This window comes from Stylophora pistillata, chromosome 2 (genome assembly GCF_964205215.1).
Source record: "Stylophora pistillata chromosome 2, jaStyPist1.2, whole genome shotgun sequence".
Taxonomy (NCBI): domain Eukaryota; kingdom Metazoa; phylum Cnidaria; class Anthozoa; order Scleractinia; family Pocilloporidae; genus Stylophora; species Stylophora pistillata.
Window position 1 is genome coordinate 57,918,283 of NC_142520.1, and position 23,602 is coordinate 57,941,884.

Consider the following 23,602-nt stretch of genomic DNA (forward strand, 5'->3'; position numbering starts at 1 on the left):
GTTGTTGTTGTTTTTTTTGTCAGTTTAGTTCAATTAAATTACTTGCAAAAAAGCACAGTTATCAACTTGATAATGTAAATTGGCCACCCGTTAAGAGTTGCCAATTTACATAATCAACTGCGTTGATAAAACCAAATTCTCTCGTTATAACCCCCCCCCTCAAACACAGCACCACAGTTTCCTGAGAAACATATCCCCTTTATCAATTGAAATTCATTTGATTCATATTCCATTGTTTCCCGAAAAAGACTTTAAAATATTGTCGGTGGAATATTGAATTATGGCCAGATTTGGCTGGATTCCTAAGCTTATGATATGGTGACTTTTTAAAAGTTTCTCTAGCTTTGATGTAAATCTTAAATATAGCGGTTCATCGATCGAGAATTCACGGCGTACCCTTACGAAGATGATGTAAAAAAAAAAAAAAAGCCGCCAAGGTACAGCACAGAATCAAAACATTTGTATTTTCATCTCAATTGGCTTCTGGCAAATATGGCAGACACTCAGCTGCTCTGCACAAAACTGACATGCGCCGTGACCACAGCGGAAAATTACGTCCTTCTTCCTTTCCACGCAAATACAACACACAACAGATTCTTCCAATTTCCGAAACTTTGCTTCAAGTTGCTGATATCCCAAGACCAAGGACTTGTTGTTAATTCCGATGATTGGGTTACCATCTGTGAAGTTAGAGCGAATGGAATTAAATAATATTTTCTGCAAAATTCCCCAAAAACAAACCTAATGATAATGTTATTTCGAAGCTGACTAAGAACCTTTTTTTCCTTGCTTGCAAAATCTGGATATTTGCGAACACTCAGTAAAGCTAAAGTCAGTTCAAAAGAAATTCATCAAAAGATTCAAACTGGTTAAGAATCAAAAACCCAAATTACACGACAAATCATTTGAGCGCCTCACTGCAAACCACCTTGTCGAGTTGGGTTTCCTCATTAAACACTATCACTACGATTATTATTCTTATTATTATTCTTATTCTTATTATTATTATTATTATTATTATTATTATTATTATTGACAGTGTTTTCTTAGTAGTGACAACTTGCTGCTTCTGGACAATTTAGGGGAAAAGTGAAATTGATAGCTGGCTTGCATATCCAAAGGTTTAATAAGTAGGTTCCAGTAAGGCGGGCCTGCCTCTCTCTTCTCCGTTAGGAGTAGATATTAAAATTCCAAGCTTTTGCCGATCCACGTCATCATCAGGATGATATGCTGTGAATCGCTACTACGAATCGGCGAAAGCTTGCAATTATAGATTTTAGCGTTAAAAGTTACATCGGCCTCGCCCCGCCACCGAAGGACAACATCTACAGATTAGAAACATCATGATCATTTGTGCAAGTTACCTCTCGTTCCTTTACCAGTAATAGGCGTTTTACATTCCAAACATCTCTTCAATCGAGCTGCACATTCTGCAAACAGATTATTACGTTAATGAGCACCAGGATCAAGATCGCCTTTTTAAACTAATCTGTGTTAATCTTCTCCACACTTAATCATAGTCGGTCCTTCTTAGCTTATTCTCAGACCTTATTCGCGATTTTCCTCTCAAGGAAACAGCTGTTATAAAGACGCTTTCCATGGCAATTTTCTATAACCAACGCTTGAATTATTACAAGGCTCCTTTAAAATTTGAGTGATCAATACAGAACAAAAATACAACACAACAAAACCAAATAAGCAAAGCTACCTATGCATACAATAGTGTGGCCGCAGGGTTTGAATGCAACAACAGCCTCAATCTCCTCACAAATGTAACACAGCAATTTTTGATCATCAGAGGTCGACGGATTTTTGTCTTCATTTTCTGTCTCCTGACCCATATCTACATCGTGGTCTTGAGATTGTGTTTGTGATTGTAGGATCTTGCTATCACTCATTTCTGTGTCGGTGTTATTCCCTTCTATTTCTACAGCTTCGACGACGCTGCTGTTTGAGATGTCTGGGGCCCAGGTTTCCGCTTCGACTTGATTGGTAACTTCCAAGACAATATTCTCCTATTAGAAAACATAGTAACAACAAATAAGCTCAAATCCTTTATTTGTTTTAGTTTTAAAAGGTTTTCATTAAGAAGTGAGTCTCCATGGATCATTTTTGTCTGGCCATGAACTATCTGTGGTTTTGAGCAGAGAACAGAGAGCCATTTTCAAGAGAGAATCCTGAATGAGTAACACCCCTTAACCAGTTACGGAATCAAAATTAACAGAAGTAAAGTGATCAGAAAACCCTCAGCATCTTTTCTGTCTGTAACAGAAGACTTAAATATTTTGCTGTTCTTATCCGTTTTATAATATCCGAGATAAATCATTAACATTATCAACCGAAACGAAGAACATTGACAGGTTTGATAAAGAAGGTCTGCAACAACAACAACAACAACAACTTTATTTGCACCCTGAATTAAATTAAATATACATTACAAAAAAGTAATAAAACAAATAGAATAAAGTGCATGGCTGCCCAAAATAACCACCGGGCTATTAGAATTGAGAATCCATCCTTAGGATTTTAAATACTGTAATGACTAACGATGTCAGGTACTTAAGACTTCTTAAAGTAACACATACAACAAACACAGAAACACACAAACAAAAACTAGTTACAAGGTAAAAATACACTGTTAACTTTGACATAACGATAAACAAATATGAAAACGACAAAAATATCAATATAGGATGTGAAACATAGAAATTAACGTTGAAAAACTGCAAATTTTCGATTCACATACAAAAACCCAGCCATCTTGTACGCTGACCACTGACCAAAAAAAAATCCATTGAGTAATCGAGAAAGACGTCTTACAATATGGTAGTAACTGAAACTTATCTTAAAGTTTTAGGATCGACCTTGTTGTCAATAAGAAGTCTTTGTTGGTGCAAAACGGTACCATTCAAGTGCTTTTCATTTTTAACGCTGCTTGCACTACTTACCTGACACGATGTCTCTTCTTCCATTACATTTTCCACCTGGGCTGTTTCTTGGGATACACCATCAGCTGTTTCGCCTGGCTTAATGTCCTCACTTTCCATTTCGTCTGAAATCTCCTCCGATACTGATTCTTGTTGATCTCCACTGCACGAGTCACTTATTACGCGCCGTACTGTGCTACTTGTGAAATCTGTTTGATTTTTATCATCCTTTTCAGCCTCGTCTGTCAGTGTTACTACACTTGCTAAAGATGAAGCACCATCTGATTCAGGTTCGGTTTGCGACGCGCTCGATGACCCAAAACTTGGTACTTTCTTGTTTTGTGTAGTCCTACAGTAGATAAGCAAAGTATCATTTTCCCGTAAATATAAAGCAATTTCCTACAATCAGGTGACACCCATTATTAGTAATGTCCCTTCAGTTCAAGCAAGAGATACGTAAATGGAATATAGGTTCTCTAGAAGTGAGGATTTGCTCTTCCGTAACACACAAAAGCATTTGAATACCTTCCACTGGCTGCAATCTCTCGAATGAGTTGCTCAACTTCCGATCCTCGACATCTGTCCAGCGGTGTTTCCCCTGAGCCATTGGGTTTGAGCACGTCAGCTCCATAGCTTAACAAGCAGCGTGAGACAGCGACAAAGGACCCCCTGCTCTGCTGTACACCCCCAAATAGTAACTCCAGCCCAGACTGAAATTAAACAACACTAACGGATCACCTTTCCCTGCTCACTGCAGGGAGTAAGAGAATCCATTTTAGATCACTACACTACAGCGGGGTCATAACAAAGTTAACTGGGAAGACGATTCTTCAAAGGTGTGGTTGACGGTAGATATTTTTTGCCTATCTACGTTCCTTAAATCAGTCAAGTTTACGAAGTTAGACAGCAGCATTACTTGAAACAAGAAGTTATATCAACGGTAATTTTTTACTTCACAACAGTATCACTGTCCAAACCGATGAGATCAACAAAAAGCTAATCTTGGAGCTGCGTTCAAACCTCTTAATCAAAGCGACAAGCATAACCATCCAAATCATTTTATGATTATTTTACATTACTAAACCTCTCACACAAAAGGGCAGAAACAGCTCGACAGCTTGAAGTTTATGAGCTCATTTACCATTACTCCCAGATTTCTTTCCTTCATTAAAGTGATGTGAAGTGCCGTATCTCCGTCATTATCCACCGCATTCACACTGGCTCCGTGGTCCAGCAACATTTCTACCATGACTGGGTACCCTTTATAGGCGGCTAAATGAAGCACCGATTGATTTGCAGCGGTTGGAGCATTGATGTCACATCCCGGCTGTGAGATATAAAAAGTACTCTCATCATCAACATACCTTTAACAGTTGGCGTTTAGATTCACTATTTAAAATGTTTTGTAAACTTTTGCTGAAGTTGTCGATAAGAAGGAGAGACCGAGCCGTTTTAATATCGAGACCTGCCTGTGTCACTTTGTGGTGCTCTGAAGCAAGAAACTTTCCTTAACGCCTTCCACTTCCCAGGAGAAGTCACCCTAACGAAATATCATGGAATATGCAATGATGAAGTAGTATCTCAACCAGAGAAACATTTTTAAGAATGTGAAAACAAGGATATCAGTTTTGGTGGTATGGACCACTTGGACAGTGCAAGAACTCTGCCTAAGACCTATCGAAATGAACTTTTCGGTGTGAACCGCTGGCCGTAGATATCAGCCTCTCGTTCCTAGTTTTACTGGTGGGAGAATAGATATAAAAGCAACACTGATTTCGTGTTAGTCATCCCAGTCAATCACAGGCAGAAAAATAACACTCCGTATTGGTTAAACACAAGCGACACTGTTTCAAATTTCTTAAAAACAGTTACACCCCAAAATCGGTAAGAAATTAACATAATACTACCTTTTTTAAAAGAATCTTAGCTATCTCGCGGTGATCATTCAATGCTGCAATATGAAGGGTTGTACATCCATCATCTTTGGCAACATTCAAGGAATTTCCGGTTTTGGCAAAAATTCTTTCCACGGCGCTAAGGAGTTTAAATGACAAAATAGATTTACATTGCACTAAATGTCAAGGCGAATGTCGTACTGAGGTGACAGCATAAAAATAAATTTGAAGTTGATATTTGGTGTGGTTTCATCCTGATAACTCAGATCGCCCCAATTGTTCAAATTTTGGATAAGAAATCCAGACCAAGTGGTCTGAGTTTTGACCTGAATTGCATAAGCTTAGCTTTCTTACGATCCAAAGTATGTCCCAGCCGCAGTTGTTTCGGGAAAATGCGACGATCAGTTGAAATCTAGGCTTTTCAAGAGGATACATAATTCAGCGTTCAGATGCTTAACACCTGAATCAGTTGGCTATTGTATACTTACTTTGATTAAGCCGTCTAACTACATAGTGATGAAGTTATATACCGTTTATTTCCCTTTAAAACAGCAAGTTGAAGATAATTGAAACCTCTCCTGTTACAAAGAGTGAGACAAGTTCTTGGGCAGTCCAACAGCATATCAACCATGTTGTGGTTTTGTAAAATGATGGCATAATTGAGTGGGGTTTCACCTGCCTCGTCCTGAAAATGAGTCAAAGCGTGATGTTAGGAGTCAACTGAAACAATTCGACTTTTTTATACGTTGTTTGGACTGGCAGCTTGAGCAGCGGCATATTTTAACACAAAAATGATGGGCTGAAAAAAATGTAAAATTGGAACAAATGTCATAATAGTCCCGTGAAGGGAGATTTAAATTCGACCGATGAGATGATCTTTCATGTACGTTTAGGAGAAAACGTACATGAAAAATTCAGCGTTCAGATGACTGATTCAGGTGTTAAGCATCTAAACGCTGAATTTTTGTATGACTAGGAAGTTTGATCATATTACTCCGACTTTAATTGATCTGCATTGGCTTCCCATTAGGCATCGTATTGTTTTTAAGATTCTTCTTTTAGTTTTGTAAATCTCTTAATGGTAAGGCCCCGTCGTATTTGTCTGATCTTTTAACTTATCGTTGGAGCTCTTATTCTTTGCGATCTGTTAGTAATGGCGACCTTGTAGAGCCATCTTCAAAAATGGGAACTTATGGAGATCGACCGTTTGCAGTATGTGCTCCTAGATTGTGGAACTCTTTGCCTCTTTCAATACGTAGGAGTTCTTCTGTTGACATTTTTAAAAGCGTTTTGAAAACTTATCTTTTTAAAATGTTTGTTAGTGAATGTTAGTAAATGTCGTTGTTTATAATTTATTTTATTTGTTGTAAAGCGCCACAGGCAATTTATTGGAGTTGTGCGCTATAAAAATACTCTTTATTATTATTATTATTATTATTATTATTATTACTATTATTATTATTATTATTATGCGATGTTTGCTGAGTTTAGTGGGACAGTAGATAGCACAAGGGATTTGTATTCCAAAGAGAAGTAATATCTTCACAGAAACCTAACGAACCTGTAGATCAACATTACACTCAGGGCACTGTGTCAGGATCTGTACCGCCGTTTCGTTTTTCCTTTTCACAGCCAAATGTAAGGGTGTGCTCCTGTTGCTTCTGTGCTGAACATTTGGGTCAAAACCTTTTTCCAGTAATAGTTTCAATGCTTCACCGCGTTTGTCTCTGAATGATCATAAAGGATTTATGTGCAAAAAAAAAAACATTAGACATTTTAGAAATTTTCCTTTAATAGGTCTGCTTTCATGTGTCATAAAAAAAAGGATATGAACCATAACATGCAAATGGTTTGCGTGCGTTGGGTTGTCCTTAACCAAAGCCAAAGCAATCAGAGCCAATTAGAACGAGATGAATATCTTGGTGGATGAATAAACGATAAGAACAAACTCATGCTATCGATAGCAGCGAGAGTTACTTAAAAAACAATGCATGAAGAAGGAGAGGAAAACTAAAGCAATCTAATCATCACTTTAATATTTCAGTAATCTTACAGGTAAGTAGAATGATGCATGGCTGTGTATCCCTGGTTATCCTGTATTTGAAAAGTAAAAATAAAATAAAAGCGTATGAATAAGGAAGCTCTCCTCCTAAAACTCAGATGTAAGGAATATGACCATGTTAAAATATTAATTTAAGCTTGTTAATCTTGTGTCTGTTTGTTATCCTCCTCATGCAGCCCTAACTTTACAATAATAACTTTACCGAGGAAAAGAAAATTCTAAATCCCACTGGGATCAACGAACGCTTTTCATTCCACTAATTTATTCGTGTTTTTTCTCGTTGCCACGTTCCCACCAATAAGCTAGCTCTATTTTCTGCTTTTAAAAGCACATACAACCCACAATTCCTCTATTCGCTCCGACGAAGGGCTAACACTCGAAACGTCAGCTTTTGTAATCGTTACGGTGGCCAATTTACCATTTCAACTTTGTTGATATATTGAAATTATTTCGTTACCCCCACCGACGCAGCCCCAAACAGTTTCTTTACAAACTATCAGCCTTTATATATATATATATCTACAGGATTATAAATATAGGATTATAGAAAAATTTTTTTTACCCACCAATATATCCATATTAACGCCCCTCTCCAACAATTCCCGAATGATGTCACAATGCCCTTGGTGACATGCTACATGAAGAGCTGTGTGACCACCCTCCAGCTCATTCATCTGTGGAGAACGAAAGAACACAAACTCTTGATCATGTCAAATTTTCTAAAACGCCACCAAATCTAAATTATGAATTAATAGGACGAAGATGTGTTTTCTTGAAGTTTCAAAACTAATCCTTCGGTATTACAGTTGACGTATGTTACTTTGATTTAAGAACACTTTTGCGACCTACAAATGTTATCTATAAAAGTAAATAGAGTGAAAGAAAAAATGTACCCCTTCTGGGTTAGCATCCAGGATTTCCTTTAGTCTTGAGAGGTTGTTACTTCTTGCAGCATTCACAAGGCCGGTGTCCGCCTGTTGATGAACGATTGATTGCGTCAGACCTCTTATAGAATGGTTGTTACCAAAAAGACAACTAAACTTGTTAGAATCGTCCTCGTTATAATATTTCCTTACGGATACAAATCTACATCTACATCTACATTTATTAGTCTTGCAAAGGGAGGCCATCGCGCAAGACATAAAATAACAATAATAATTAAAGAAATGAGATAAAAAAGGTAAAGATAAATGATATATATATATATATGTGAAAGGTTAAATTCCTCTAATTGCATCTTTAAAATTAATTAATTTATCAATTCCTAAAACACTATTTGGTAAGGATTTCCAGTCTTTGATTGTTCTACAATAAAATGAATTCTTATACGTTTCAGTGTTCGGTTTTATTTCTATGAATTTATCCTTATGATATGATCTTAATTGACGGTTTTTCCTCTTGATATAATTTGGGAGTTCCATCTGGACTTCGCCATGGAGAATCTTGTAGAATATGGTTAAACGTGCAGACTTTCTTCTTTTCTGTAATGGAGGCCAGTCCAAATCATTTAGAAGATTTGATACAGTCCCTGGTTTACGCTCCCAACAATTTTTAATACAAAGCGAGCAGATCTTCTTTGAACAGCTTCAATTTGATTTACGTGTTTGTCCTTCCAGGGGTCCCAGACTGTGCTTGCATACTTGAAATGCGGTCGAACTAAGGATTTATGTGACAGTTCTTTGATAGATTCAGGACATTTTCCAAGATTCCTTTTTAAGAAACCCAAAGTTCTGTTTGCCTTATTAGTCTTCATATCAATATGATGACTCCAGTCTAGTGAACTTGACAACTCCATCCCAAGGTATGGATAGTGTGACGCAGACTCCAAAGTATGACTCATTAGCTTGTAATCGAAAATTATTGGATGAGATTTCCTGGTAACTCTCATAACAAAACATTTGCTGGGGTTAAGTTGCATGAGCCATTTTTTTTGCTCATTGTTCAATTGTAGAAAGATCAAGTTGGAGTTGACCAGCGTCCAGCGTCGACTCAATGATACTATTGAGGATGGTATCATCAGCAAATAATCGTATAGTAGAATTGCAGTTAACCCCAATATCATTTATATAGAGAAGAAACATTAGGGGACCTAGGACTGTCCCCTGGGGAACACCAGATGACATATGGGCTTCAGAAGAAGATATTCCATGTACTACAACAGATTGTTCTCTACATGTTAGCCAAGTAGTAATCCAGCTTTTGAAATTACCCCTTATTCCATAATAGTCAAGTTTACTAATTAATCTCTGATGTGGGACAGTATCAAATGCCTTGGAGAAATCCATAATGATTAGATCTGATCGATTTCCATTGTCAAGGGCTCTTCCAATTTCCTCTATTGTTGTGACTAGCTGGGTTTCACAGGAGAGTTTCCTACGAAAGCCATGTTGAGATTTAATAAGGATGTTCATTGAGTCTAGATGGGCCATAATGTCATGAAAGATTATATGCTCTAGTATTTTACATGGCACAGCTGTCAATGAAATTGGTCGGTAGTTGGCAGGTTGATGTTTATCACCTTTTTTGAAAACAGGAGTGATATTTGCTTTCAGCCAGTCAGCGGGCAGTTGACCAGTAGCTACAGATTGGGTGCAGAGAAATTGGAGAAAAGGTGCAATTTCAGCAGCCACTTCTTTTAAAACCCGGCACGGAATAAGGTCAGGACCATTAGCTTTGTTAGGATTGATATTGGCCAGTAGTTTGATTATGCCTGATACATCAAACACAGAAGATGGAATGTCTGGATAAGGGCTAGGGCCAAGTGATGGTATATTATCAATTTGTTCCTGTGTAAAGACAGACTTAAATTGATTACTTAGTAGGTTAGCCTTCCCAAGACTGTCAGTCACATCAGATCCATTATCTTTAAGTGGTGCGACTCCAATATCATCTGATTTTTTTGATCTTATATAAGACCAAAAACGTTTTGTAGCTTTTGGTTTACCTGAAGGTTCCTCAGTAAATGACAGAAGCTCAGGAACATAATCATCATGTGCATCAGCAAGTTTTTTTCTTGAAAAGTTTCTTTAGATCTTTAAAATTTTTCCAATCAGAAGTATTCCCAGATCTCTTAGCTTTATTGTATAGCCTCTTTTTCTTCCTGATCACTCGTCTAATAGTATTGGTTAGCCAGGGCAGATTCCATCTACTACCAAGAGTCTTTTGTGGAATATGCTTTTTGATAGTGTCGTTAACTATCTCCTTAAATAATTGGTAATTTTCAGTTACCGTCTTAGAAGTGGCTTTAGACACAAGATATATATTCATCAAGATGTTTCTTCAAGTCATTTCTGACTGCTGACATGTTCCCTTTTTTAAACATGAAGACTCTTCTTGGTTTTTTTTTATTGAGTGCTGGTTCAATTTTACGTCAAAGACAACAATGTCATGGTCACTCATTCCACATTCAATTTTGACATTGGATATCATATCTGGATTAGTGGAAAAGACTAAATCAAGGATATTGTCACCCCTTGTTGGCTTCTTAACATGTTGAGTCAAGGAGTGATCGTTGATAATGTCCAGCAACTTGTTGTTTACCCTAAGACCATGTGATGAGCTGGATTGTATGAGATAATTATCATCAGACCACGAAATACCAGGCAAGTTGAAATCACCGGTCAACAAAACATTGGGTAAGGTTGGACGAGATTTTTCAGATAGATGACACAAAGCATAATCTAATGCCTCCAATGAGTTGATATCAGAATCTGGTGGTCGATAAATTGAGCCAATATAGAGGGGCTTCATACCAGCAATTTCCAATTTGGACCAGGTCCCTTCATAATTGCCAGATAATTCATGCTCTTGGGAGACTATTAGATCAGATGAAAAAGCTGATAGTACTCCTCCACCATGCATGTTCTTGTCTTTTCTGAGGATCGTATACCCCTTGTCAACAATTTCATTTGAGTAGATAGAATCGTCAAGATGTGGAACATTGACATTAATGATTGATGGTTTATATTGATCAATAATATTGTGGAATTCAAGACGTTTTGAGGTACTTCGAAGACTACAAGCATTAATCGATAAAACTCGAAGTTTGTTTCCAGTGAGACGTCGATGACTTTTTGATAGGTTTGACTGTGGTGTCGAGGATGATACTAGGGGTTCAGATTGGCTTGAAGATAGAGACTCTGAGCACAGAGTGGAGAAAGAATTATGTAAGGACAAGTCAACCGATAATTCAGGCTCAGAGTAACTCGGCTGGTCACAGCTAACGCAGAGCCAGACATACGATGTATTTGCTACAGTGTTGTAAGTTTCATCGCTCATCGAACAGCATTTAGTATGATAGCAATGGTCACATACATCGCATTGCACTCCTTTCTGGTTGACTTTTACTGGTTTAGTACAAGCCCCACATGGATATCTCCAGTTTGGTCCAGGATTAGGCTGAATATCACCGCTTAAGAGTAAAATAGAGAGCAATAATAGCCCAGAGTTCGAAGATGTTGACGAATTCAGTGATATCTTGGAATTAACTCGCTGGTAGAATGCTTCATATCCCAAGTGCAACGAGTTTTTTCTTCCGAAAGTAACAACCAAGTTGAGGTTGGATGATTCACGTGTATTTTCGGAGAAATGATGAAGTTTCTGTACATAAAAAATAGCTAAAACAACTTGAAAATCAGTGGATTGAGAAACTTTGTCGCCATCTTAGCTGACCACTGACCAGTACCAGTAAGTGGTACCACGTGCTAAATTGATTTTAGAACTTCCCCTGAAGTGAAACTTTTCATTTGATACAATATGTCCTCTTCCATTACATTTTCCACGAGGGCTGTCTCTTGTGATACACCTTCAGCTGTTTCGCCTACCTTGGAGTCGTTACTTTCCATCTCGTCTGATATCTCCACTAATGCTGATTGTTGTTGATCTCCACTGCAGATGTCGCTTATTAGGCGCCGTATAAACGTATTCTCTACCTCATCTGTGCTACTCGCGCTATCTGTTTGATTTTCATCACTATTTTCAGTCTCGTCTATCAGTGTTTCCACACTTGCTGAAGATGAAGCACCATCTACTTCAGGTTCGGTTTGCGATGCGCCGGATAACCCAAAACTTGGAACTTTTTTGTTGTTTGTAGTCCTGCAGTAGATAAGCAAAGTATCAGTTTTACATAAATATCATGTAAAAAGCAATCTCTTTCATTCCGGTGACATCCTTTGGACTAAATATATGTCCCATTATTAGTGATGTCCCTTCAGTTCAGTTCTGCCCGCAGACTTTCTTAGTCGTGATCAAATTTTGTGTTACCATGATAAAAATGTCATAGGAATATAGATGTTCTTAAAGCAAAGATCCGCTCTACCATATTATAGAGGTAATATATTTACTTCTATAAATTTATACACCCGTTTTCAGTTTTCAATTTTCAATTTGAAAATATATGAGATATATGTCTACCTATTCTTTTCTCGTCATAAAGTGCCTTATTGTGATGAGAACACCCTAAAAAACATTTCAAATTTGTAACGTTTTAGGAATATAGATATTTTGGAAGCGAGGATTTGTCCACTGTAACACACAAAGGCATTTGAATACCCTCCACATGTTGCAATCTCCCGAATGATTTGCTCAACTTCCGATCCTCGACATCTGTCCAGCGGTGTTTCCCCTGAGCCATTGATTTTGAACACATTAGCTCCATAGCTTAACAAGCAGCGTGAGACAGCGACAAAGGACGCACTACTCCTTCGCGCACCCCTAAGTAGTAACTCCAGACCAGGCTAAAATAAAACAACACCATTTTGTTAGGAACGCCAAGGACACAATTGCAAAGAACTAAAGAACCACCTTTCCCTTTGCATCAGTTGTGCTTATTGCAAGTAGTGAGAGGATCCATGAGTACATTGCACTACAGCGGGGTTATAGCAAAGTAAACAGGAATGACGGTTCTCCAAAGGTGTGGCTGATTGTAGAAATTCTTTTTCTACTTCAATGTTCCTTAATTAGTTAGGTTTACGAAGTTAGACAGAAACAAGAGAATAACAGTAATTTTCACAACAGTTTCATCGTCCAAACAATGTGAATGACATATAATTTAATTTTGGAGTTGCATTCAAATCCCCGTGTCAAAACGACGACACATACATAAACATCCATGTTATTATTTTACATTACTAAACTTCTCACGTTGAACGGCATAAAAAGCTCGACAGGATGAAGTTTATGAAGTCATTTACCATTTCTCCCAGATTCCTCTGTTGTATGTGTTCCTTTATTAAAGTAATATGAAGTGCCGTATCTCCGTCTTTATCCACCGCATTAACATCGGCACCGTGGTCCAGCAACATTTCTACCATGCCTGAGTACCCCTCATTTGCGGCTAAATGAAGTGCCGTTTGATTTTCAGAGGATGTAGCATCGACCTCACACCCCGGCTGTTATATAAAAATATAATCTTATCATTAACATACCTTTATCAGTGAGCCTATCAGACAAGGAGTCTTGCGAGTGGAAAAAAAGGGCAAGAGATTAATTAAAATTACCTTCTTTAAGAGGATTTTGGCTATCTCTCGGTGATCATTAATTGCTGCAATATGAAGGGTCGTAAAGCCATCAATTTTGGCAACATTTAAAGCATTCCCGGTCTTAGCAAAAACTCTTTCCACGGCGCTGAGAATAAATGACAAGATAGATTTATGTTGCGCTGAATGTCAAAGCGAATATGGAAGGTAACAGTTTAAGAATGATTTTAAAACTATTATTTGATCTGGTTTCCTTCTGATTACTTAGATCGCCCTATTGTCCAAATTATATGAGATGACTCAGTTGGACCTGACTAGCGTGAGTTTAGCTTTCTCGTGTTCTCAACATCGAAAGTATATGTCCCAGGTGCAGTCGTGTAAAAAAATTAGGACGATCAGTTGACAAATATGCCTTTTATGTGGGTACATAAGTCAGCGTTCAGATACTTAACGCCTCAATCAGTTGGCTATTGAACCCTTACTTTGGTTAAGCTGTCTAACTAAGTAGCGGTGTAGTAGCATACTTACCGCTTATTTCCCTTGAAAACAGCGAGTTGAAGGAAATTGAAACCTATTCTGTTGCAAAGAGTAAGACAAATTCTTGGGCAGTCCAACAGCATATCCATTATGCTGTGATGTTCTAGAAGGATGGCATCGTGGAGTGGGGTATCACCTGCCTCGTCCTAAAAATGAGCAAAAGCGTGATATTAGGAGTCCCCTGGTACCATTTGACTTTCGTTTACATTGTTTAGACTGGCAGCTCGGGTAGCAGTATTTTAGCACATAAATGATAGCGTTATAAGAGCATATCTCATAATAGTCCGGTCGGGGATACCGTAAATCTTCTGATAAGCCCCCCCGGGGGGGTGTAGTACGTTGCCGGAGACTCTTTATTCAGGTTTTCCGCCTGACACACCGCATGAGTGTGTATGCTTTACTGAATCTGCATACAACGTGTTATGCTTTTGAAATATACGTAGTCGCAATGTTACGTGCCAATGGTATCACGTGCTAATATGTTACAGGGGGCTTGTTTATTTCAGGTACTTTGGAAAGGATAGTTTGTTAGAGGCTTGTTTTGCATCTGCGTTAAGAGAAAAAGACTGAATTTAGGTTTAAATCTCGTCCTAATAATACATGCAATGCTTGCTGAGATTAGTGGGAGAGTCACGGATTTGTATTCTCAGGTGAACTGATATCTTCAAAGGAATCCACGAACCTGTAGATCAACATTACACTCAGGGCACTGTGTGAGGATCCTAACTGCCGTTTCGTTTTTCCTTTTCACAGCCAAATGCAAGGGTGTGCTCCTGTTGCTTAAGTGTCGAGCATTTGGGTCAAAACCTCTTTCCAGTAACAGTTTCAATGCTTCCCCGGTTCTGTCCCTAAATGATCAAGAGGATATAATGAAATAAAACAAAACATCGGGCATTGTAGCATTTTAGTTTAACTTAAGAGGTTACTAATTCTGCTCTCCTATGTTCACGTGACTGTCTTAAAGAATAACATAGGCATGCCAAGCATGCAAGAGTTATTTTCTTTTGAATGGGTGGTTTCAATTAGGACGCTATGCAATTCATGTTTTCATTTTTGTAAAAGAAAAAGAGCGTTTACCTTCAAAAGATTCTATTATGATATCTTTCAATGGAGAGCAAGAAAAAACTTCCCAATTTATTTGAAATAAACTCAGTTTTATGGTATTGCCACTGTCTGAATCATTATTAGGAAAAAATAAAATGCATTGGTGCCACGCTTCATTTAGTCTCTTTCTCAGCCGTTGTTTGGTCTCATCTCTGCAAGTTACTTAGTTTTCAGTGGTTTTCACGTGTTGGTTTGTTGTTGCGTTGTTTTCATGTAATTGGCTGTGAGGAGGATTCAGGTATTGGAAAGCAATCTCATGGTGAAGGAAACCAAAGGTAAAGTCATCTTCGAGTCGAATTATCCGTTTGACAGCAAATTCATAATCACATTAATGTTTACGTTAACTCACTGGTAAGTAGAGTGATGCATGGCTGTGTATCCCTGATTATCCTGTTTTTTTTTGTTTAGAAAATTAAAGTATATGAATAAGTATATGAAGTTCCGTTCCTAAAAAGTGAGATACATGCAATATGAACATGTGAAAATAATAATCCAATCCTGTCGATCACGTGCCTGTTTGATATCCTTCATGCAGTGCTAGCAATTACAATGATTTGAACGGCGCAAAAAAATAACAGCAATGATAAGAACTGATAAATGAATAAAAAGATTATTACCCACCAATATATCTCTATTAGCTCCTCTCTCAAGCAGTTCTCTGATGATGTCACAGTGCCCCTGGTGACATGCCATATGAAGAGCTGTGTGACCACTCTCCAGCTCATCTATCTGTGTAGAACGAAAAGACACAAATCTTTGAACACGTCAAATTTTCTGAAACGCCACCAACTTCAAACTTGATTCTAAATCATGAACTCATATTACAATTATGGTTTTTTCATTAAGACCTTAGCTACAAAATTCTCATTTTGTGCCCACATTTCTCATATTGCTTCGATTTAAGAAAACCTATGAGACTTGCAAATACTATATGCGGAAACAAAAGGAGTTAAAAAAGAAAAAATGTACCCTTTCTGGGTTAGCATCCAAGATCTCTTTGACTCTTGAAAGATTGTTGCTTTGTGCAGCAAATACAAGGCCAGGTTCCGCCTGTTCATGGGCTTGACGTAGGAAGTCTCTAAAGAGACTGAAAAGCCCTGAAGAAAAAAAAAACCAAAAAACATCAGTAGTGAGGGGACTTAATTCCGGTATTATACATGTGGCCTGTGCGTTCATAAAATTTGTCTCCCTAATATTCAGAGCAGTTTTTTATTAAGTGAATTTTTTTTATCTCGCTCTGTGATTGGTCAAGAAATCTCGTGCCATCCTCTCGACAAATCACATGCACAACTCGGTGAAACTAATCGCAAAGTAGTCACTAACGTTTTCATACATTTCAGAAGTTTTACTCTTTGTTAACTCTGCCGGGCATTTTTACTAAGGCTTTTAATACATGTTATGGAGAGCGACTGAATGCCCTGTCCTGCTGACTTGCACGCGTGAACTTTCTAAGGAACTTTCTAAAACATTCTGTTCGGTCTTATTGTTATTATGTGATACTACCAGTATGGTTATGTTGTAAGTTTCTGGAATGTTTTGGAATACCTTGCAAATGTATATTAAGACTCAGACGTGTATAGTTGTAGTAGTTGCTGTTGTCGGGAATGACCGACTGTTTGGAAAGCTATACAGAGAGAAAGAACTTTTGTGAAAGATTGTCAATTTCAAGGAACGTTGGAGAAAACTGTGAGTTTATGCAGCGGTGAGATATGTAGATGGCGTAAGTAAGTTCTTGAGGACAGTTACTGTATTTTCTATTGGAGTCGCGCGTCATTTAATGAAGCAGTTGAGTTTGTAGGATTGTAGTGGTTTTCTGTCGCTTGAATTTTACCGTAACATACATTTGTGCATTAACTTTGTACCTAAAGGATCTCCCCTGTCCATATCGCCACCTTCAGTTGACTGCCCGGGGCCTGGGTCAGTGACAGAAGTCACAGCCGCTGGGCTCAATATCCATCTTGCGCCTTCTACTGACACTAAGATATCACCATCACTATCAACCTCCAATACCTTTCCAGTACGACCAAGGATCTACAAATTGAATAAAACAGGACATTAGCTTGTTTAAACTTGCTTATTTCTACAATAGGTGTTGGAGGTACACGTGTGATTGGCCAAAAAGTTGAAGTGTATATCGTTTACAGTTCTAGCCTGTTTCAGTTAACATTTTTAGCTTTTACACATGCCCATGGCAGTTTACATTTGTCCAAATAAAAAACCTACATTGACAACCAAACTAATAAAGAAAAAGTATATACTTAAAAAAAAAAAAAAAATGAAAACAACAAAAAAGTGAAAACAAACTTACCGATATCATACACTGGTTCCATCCTCCATGATCTTTTTGGAGCTCTTTGACGAAGTTCTTATCACTTTTGACAACGACTTCATCGCCTTTCTTAAATTGTTGTATCTGTGTAAAGAAGAAAAAAACGTAACTTTGCCTGTGGAATGTCCTTCAGCTAGCACTTAGTGAGTGTCCTGTCCCACTCGATATCGCTGATTCCTGTTGAACGGTTAATCGAATTATGATACTCATAAGTATCAGTAACCACACCTTGTCTTTTGCGTGCGGTAAGAAAATACACATACTTTGAGTGTATGACTTTGGACATTACATATAAATTTTTACATGGTTTAACCTATACAGGTGCAACATATTTTTCTCTACATTTCTTCATCATCCAAGCTCCTGCCTATATTCTACTTGATGCCAATTTTTATGACAACCGGATAATAAAAAACAATCGGAGCCTTCTCATAACACAAATGTAGTTAACTAATTTGAAATAAAAACTTCCTGGCGAGACAAATGAGAATTGCGGCAGCATTACCTTTGTCAAAGCTTCTGGATTGTAACGCCATATTCTGTCGAGGTACTCTACAACAACATCACCTTTGGTTGTGAAATCTTGCACCACACCAATTTTTCCTACATACTATGGATACAAGTGAACATTTACTTAAATTCTGGTAGTCAACAAAATTTCAATGGACTTAAACGTATGTCCATATGCAAGAGAACAAAGAAATTTTACCCTCAGAGGGAAGGGCCAATGTTTCCTTATTTAAAAGAATTCAGTGATAAGGCTTCCAGGATCTCTGATCCCCAAATCAGACAACCAGGATTAACCATTAAAATTTTTTACAGAAGTTTTTAAAAATTTTTATGAGTCCGTGACTTTTGTAAACAAAAGTAGAAACGAGTGTCAAACCAACCCTTTCCATTTGTGGGTTCCACTCCCCATGACCAGCGGATAGCTCCTGAAGCTTTTTTGTTGTAAGCTTCTGAAGGTAGACTTTGTCACCAGTCGAAAACCCACCTTGGGATTTCCTTATCTGCATTGTGAGGGGTGGTAAGTGATCTCTGTAAAAATATCCTCCAACCGCCGGTGAAGTACACTTGAGGTCAACCTACCAGTTGGAAGTAAATAGAAGTGACCCAGATTCTCAAGTTTTTGTTCAATTAAATTCTAGAGTTCTGGAAATGGCGCAAGGAGATGTTTGAAGATGTGAAAAAGGGTTTGGAGTGTCAAGTATGAAATAATTCTTCATATATAGTGGCGAATTAGTCATCAGTAACACCATTAATTTAATAGATCCTTGTTTATAATTAAATACAATTTATTTCACTACTATTATTACTACTACTACTCTACTACTACTATCAGTACTATTACTATAATTACTAATTATTATTATTATGATACCATGATAATAATAATAATAATAATGATACAATAATAAATCCTCCATTTTATCAATAAAGCTATTATTAATGATACTGATGACAATCATAATAAAGCAATAATTATTGAGCCCACATTACTTTTCCATTCGTTCCCAATCTATAAATGTTCCCCCTCGGTCCTCTGTTCCAGTTCACTCGCACGGCATCATTATTAGTTTCGTCACTCCAGCTGGTGACTTCAGTAATCTCGCCTTCCATAGGAGATTGGTTATCTTGTTCCTTCCATTCCCAGTCTGGTCCGCTGGTCACTTTTGCTCCCTTAAACATTCCGCGGGCTTCTAGTTTGGTGGCGCCTTCTCTTTTGCCAACGGGGATGCTGTAAATTTGTATAAGATGATGCAGTTGAATGTATTTTACATTAACGTTCTTCTAATGATGACAAGCATAAAATATACTTCGCATTCTCTGTAAATGAAAATGCAGTTCATTCATGTTCCACTTGTGTTATTCGAGTCACTTGAACAAAATTAACGAACCAAATTAATCGAGCTAATCGGTGCGACTAATCAAACTAGAAAGAGAAAGAGTTTAGTTCCACTAAAGGGGTTAATGTGTAGGTGGCCTTGATAACAGAAGTCCCGCCGTAAAGGGTAGCAGTGAAAACAGATTTAATTAACAATGGTACTGAGTCTCACCTTGAAACAACATAGTACAACATAAAATCTTTTATGGCTCACAAAGATGTTGTTATAATAAAATACGAAATTAGGTGTAATTAACATGCAAAATTTAAAGAAACAGCGAAATCACTATTGTAGCCCAGAGGCTAGACCACTAAAAGAACCAGGAGGAATTCGAATAAGCCCCTATGCAATAAGTGAAAAAGAACTAATGTAAAATACAGTATTATTAAGGGAGACAGATACTCGAGTTTCTATTAAAGTTACTAATGATCGGGTTCTGAAAACAAGAGAATGTTGTCAAATTTGATTTCAGACAATGGAACAGTTTTAACGTAGATGGGTTTACAAGGACGCAAAGACCACTGACAACTTACCCTTTGGTACGACTTTTGTCGATTCGCTCAAAGCGATGATTAAGATCATGGACATCGTTCATGTAACATTTGCTACATAGATCATAGTTGGGACAATCTAAACAGTGCCAGCGCAGTCCAATGATGGGATTTTCTTCACAACCATCGCAGCTAACAAATAGGTGCTTCGCAGCTAATAGCAGAGGCAACCAGAGTACGAATTAGCGAGATACCTTACGTTAAGGAACGGAATGGTGCACCTCGGAAGATTAGTGTAGTTTTCGCAGTGAAGAACACTACATAAACTGTAATATCGAAGAATAAGGCCCACAAAATTTCAAGCCCCCCCCCCGCACGGGAGTCGAATCCATGAGTTTGACCTACAAGCTGGAATGTTTTCAGACTTTATTTTCTTTCGTGCTTAAGCAGTGTTAACAGCTGCGATGAACACACTTATCTTCACATATTAATCTGTAAGTATATGATATTCACAGATTCACATTCGTTGTTGGCATCACAGTTAGGCCCTTAGTACATAACCTTTGCCAGACCTAGCTAACCAAAACGCGTTCCAAAGATTTCCGAAAGTACTAAAAATGTTTCACTGATATTTAAAAACTAATGCACATATTTCGGCGACGGCTGAAGAAAATTGATACAAATGTTTGGAGGCTACACGAGTTTGTGCGATGAACTCTAGTGACGCGATGCGTAAAGAACAAGTCGGCCTGTAGCCCTACATCTGCCCAGCTCTTTTGTTATATTGAGCAGTTTGTTATTCACCCTCTTAGCCTATTTCATAATGTTGCTAATTCTCTATAGCATCCTTCTACACCTTTTTCTTTTTCTTAGAGGAGGAGCATGAGATTGGCAGGAGTTGATTGGCATCCCAAAGAACAGCTGCGGTGCGGACCAAGCGTTTACAAATTTTTTTTGCTAACGGGAAGAGTGACACTGGCGCATAAATTAGTAATGTTTTAGATAGAGCCTGGGGTATTGTTCTGAACGTATCAAACGTAAAGTAAAACCTTTACGTTATTTGTTTTACTTTCCTGATAGCGTTTGGAAGCCTTAATCAATGACAAGTTGAACTTGTCGGAAAACAAGGAAGACTTATTATATCAAGGCTAAAGTCACTCGAGGTCACTCTTTACTCGCGGCTTCAATAACTTGCTGTCTGAATTGATAATAGCTTTAGGTCTGTTGGTATCTGAAAGGAGCGTTTTGTGATGCAATTGACATTTGCTGTGACACATCCGCTTTCACTTTGAAAGCAAGCTGAGGCGTGAGAAATCTGCCTACTATGCAGTAATGAAATATATAGCAAGTCAAAATAAACAACGCAGTCTAAGAGTTCAAACTCAGGGTATAAAAACTTATGTGGAATGAAAATCAAAGCGATAACTGAAAAGTTCGACGATGTAAAATTTTGCAAGGGAAGCATTTAATGAGAAAGTATTGAATTTGAAACGAGGATCGCTGTTTAATTTTCAAGTCAGATTGTCTCGGTATTTCAACTTCAGTTGAAAATCCAATGATTTTTCCAGGTCAACTGCATGTCAGTCCGCATGTTTTCTAAACCTCGTGCTCGTGTGTTATTGTTTTGCTTCATTTGCCTCCCTTCAGAAGTGCTGAGATTGTATTTTATATCATGCTTCTTTTTTAAGGAGTATAATTGACAGCTAAGGCTGCTTGGATAAATCTGGGCAAATATTTCCAATCAATGCACAATAAATAGCAAAAAAGCTAAATCGTCATTATCACCCACCGCCGCTTGTGAGGCAGAAAACACGAAGGTCGTGCTTTCCTTGGAATCCAGCCCTATAGTTCGCCTTCGCTCCGAAATCCCACTGTACATAAACAAGCTGTGCCATCACAGGCGACTTCTTGTCTTGTCCGACTTGAACTACTGTCCCTACAAAACCTTCTCCTCCATCTTGGTTTCCCCATTGCCAATCTTGACCACGAACAACTCGGGTGCCTAGAAGATTCATTGCCATAGTTATACCAGTATTTTCTTGCCACCAGGACCGATGGAAGCTTTTCGAGATCTCCGCTTTTCTTAAAGAACAGGAATGCAAATATATTGCATCAAAAATTTTCCTGTTTGGTGCGGAACCAGTCGGTGAATTATTGCGATTCAAACCCCTTTGCCAGTTTCACACAAATCTTACAAACTCTTTACTCGATTCTAAAATTGATAAAGAAGAATCAACGAGAACAGTTTCCGTGTCTGTGAAGAAAATGCTCGGTTAGCGATAAAATGCTAATGTAAGTATATTTTTCTAAAAATATTTTAGCTATGACCACATAAACCCGGGGATTCCCCAACGTAACATTCAAGACATTATTGGTTAACCAACAGTTGCGTTACCACATGCTCCTTGTTATGGTAATTTTAGACAATCCAAAAAGGGATTAGAAATGGACATGTAGAAAAAGATAAGGGAGAATTTCTACACTGTGCGGAAAAAAAGCAAATTATTGCATCGATATCGGATATTGTGTAAAACATTATTTTACCTCCACTGCTCTGCAACAATTACACACCAAAAATATTTCGAAATCTTTCATGATAATTCGGAAGTTTGAATTCAGCGAAGAAATCTCAGATTTCTGAGTCAATAGGTTTACAGTTCCTAGAATTATAAACCACACAGAGCATTGTGAATTTCTTCTAAAGAGCAGGAAAGTTTGCATTATCTTTATACTCGTTTACTGAACGACTGATAAGAATCTCAACAATAACGCCGAAGTTTCGAAAGCAAAGGTATTCCGTGATTTATGACAGAAGCTGAGTGTTTTACAAAGTTGTACCAGCCCACAAAGCAAAAAAATATTTTATCTGTCATCACTCTTGTCGGATCCTATGTCAAACTCTTTTTGGACGCTCTAGTTTCTGTTTCAAGGTGTCTATTTTTCTACTTGTACTTACAAACCACCCTGCCCCAGTTATTCAAAATTTCTTTCTCGAAACTTTCTGTTGGTTTCTCGATGCCTCATGTTATGGGACCACACTCTCACTGTAATTTTTGTTATCTTTTACTTTCCCCTCCGCCAATTACTCACCGGAGAACTTTACAGTTGGGGATACGGGGTTCTTGGACACGGTAAAGAAGTTTCCTATTCAAAGACGCCAAGAAAAATCGAGGAGTTCTCCAACGTAGGTGACACTATTTGAAGCTTGATTTGTGGCCCTGTAAGTTGCGCTGTGGTAAGAGGTTTGTATAACAAAACAACATTTGGGACCCACGTCTTATCGGCGTAACTCGACCTCTGGGGCATTGTTTCCTCCTGCCTCCTTTTTATGTCTTGACCCCCCACCCTCCCCTCCCTGAAAAAAGACGTGACTAACCACGAGATCATGACCTCTCCGATTTCTTTTCACGCTCAGGCAAATGGACGCATTTCTCTTGAAAAAAATCTTCACTTGAAGCCGGAATTACATAATTTATATTGCTAGACAGGTGCAAGACATTGGACAAAACCAGTACAAAATCAGGACTTCTCGTGAGTCACAATTATTTACTCTCGCTACCTCTCTCAGAATCAGGAGACCTGTACACCTGGGGTAGAGGGTCATTTGGGAGACTGGGTCTTGACTTCACACTCAATTAATGGACGTCTATGCGGGTGAGTTGCACCTCATAAGCATTTGTGACCTGGTCTTGCAAGTTGAGTCTCTAAGTAAAACGACTGATTTACTGGCGGTGGTACGAAAGGGGAGACGGGCTGACGGATTCATCATTCGGCGAATGTTTTGGCCTGTTAAACTTCCTGAGCGAAGTTTATATAAACTTCTTTTTTATTTATGGCTTTTCAGGTTAAAGTATCAGGCAAAGTAATGGAAGTGACTTGTGGCATGGATCACATG

The 23,602-nt window shown here is 38.1% G+C and overlaps 1 protein-coding gene and 1 pseudogene across 1 annotated transcript; one reads left to right on the forward strand and one right to left on the reverse strand.

Annotated features, from left to right (window-relative positions):
• LOC148740617 (uncharacterized) overlaps nucleotides 1–23,602 on the forward strand; it is a 1,045,961-nt pseudogene that overhangs the window by 326,864 nt on the left and 695,495 nt on the right.
• Nucleotides 27–21,989, reverse strand: LOC111319171 (uncharacterized). The gene is made up of 28 exons (XM_088748821.1): nucleotides 21,497–21,989; nucleotides 19,750–19,921; nucleotides 18,831–19,068; nucleotides 18,221–18,415; nucleotides 17,836–17,940; nucleotides 17,310–17,414; nucleotides 16,864–17,032; nucleotides 15,971–16,098; nucleotides 15,623–15,730; nucleotides 15,351–15,391; nucleotides 14,580–14,745; nucleotides 13,889–14,043; nucleotides 13,382–13,508; nucleotides 13,076–13,273; nucleotides 12,435–12,619; nucleotides 11,708–11,978; nucleotides 7,778–7,858; nucleotides 7,451–7,558; nucleotides 6,876–6,916; nucleotides 6,384–6,549; nucleotides 5,353–5,507; nucleotides 4,835–4,961; nucleotides 4,069–4,254; nucleotides 3,453–3,637; nucleotides 2,949–3,276; nucleotides 1,709–2,015; nucleotides 1,365–1,430; nucleotides 27–680 (listed from the first exon to the last, which is right to left on the reverse strand). The coding sequence occupies exons 1-28, from the start codon at nucleotides 21,726–21,728 to the stop codon at nucleotides 451–453; spliced, it is 4,575 nt and encodes a 1,524-aa protein (XP_088604947.1). The 5' UTR covers nucleotides 21,729–21,989; the 3' UTR covers nucleotides 27–450.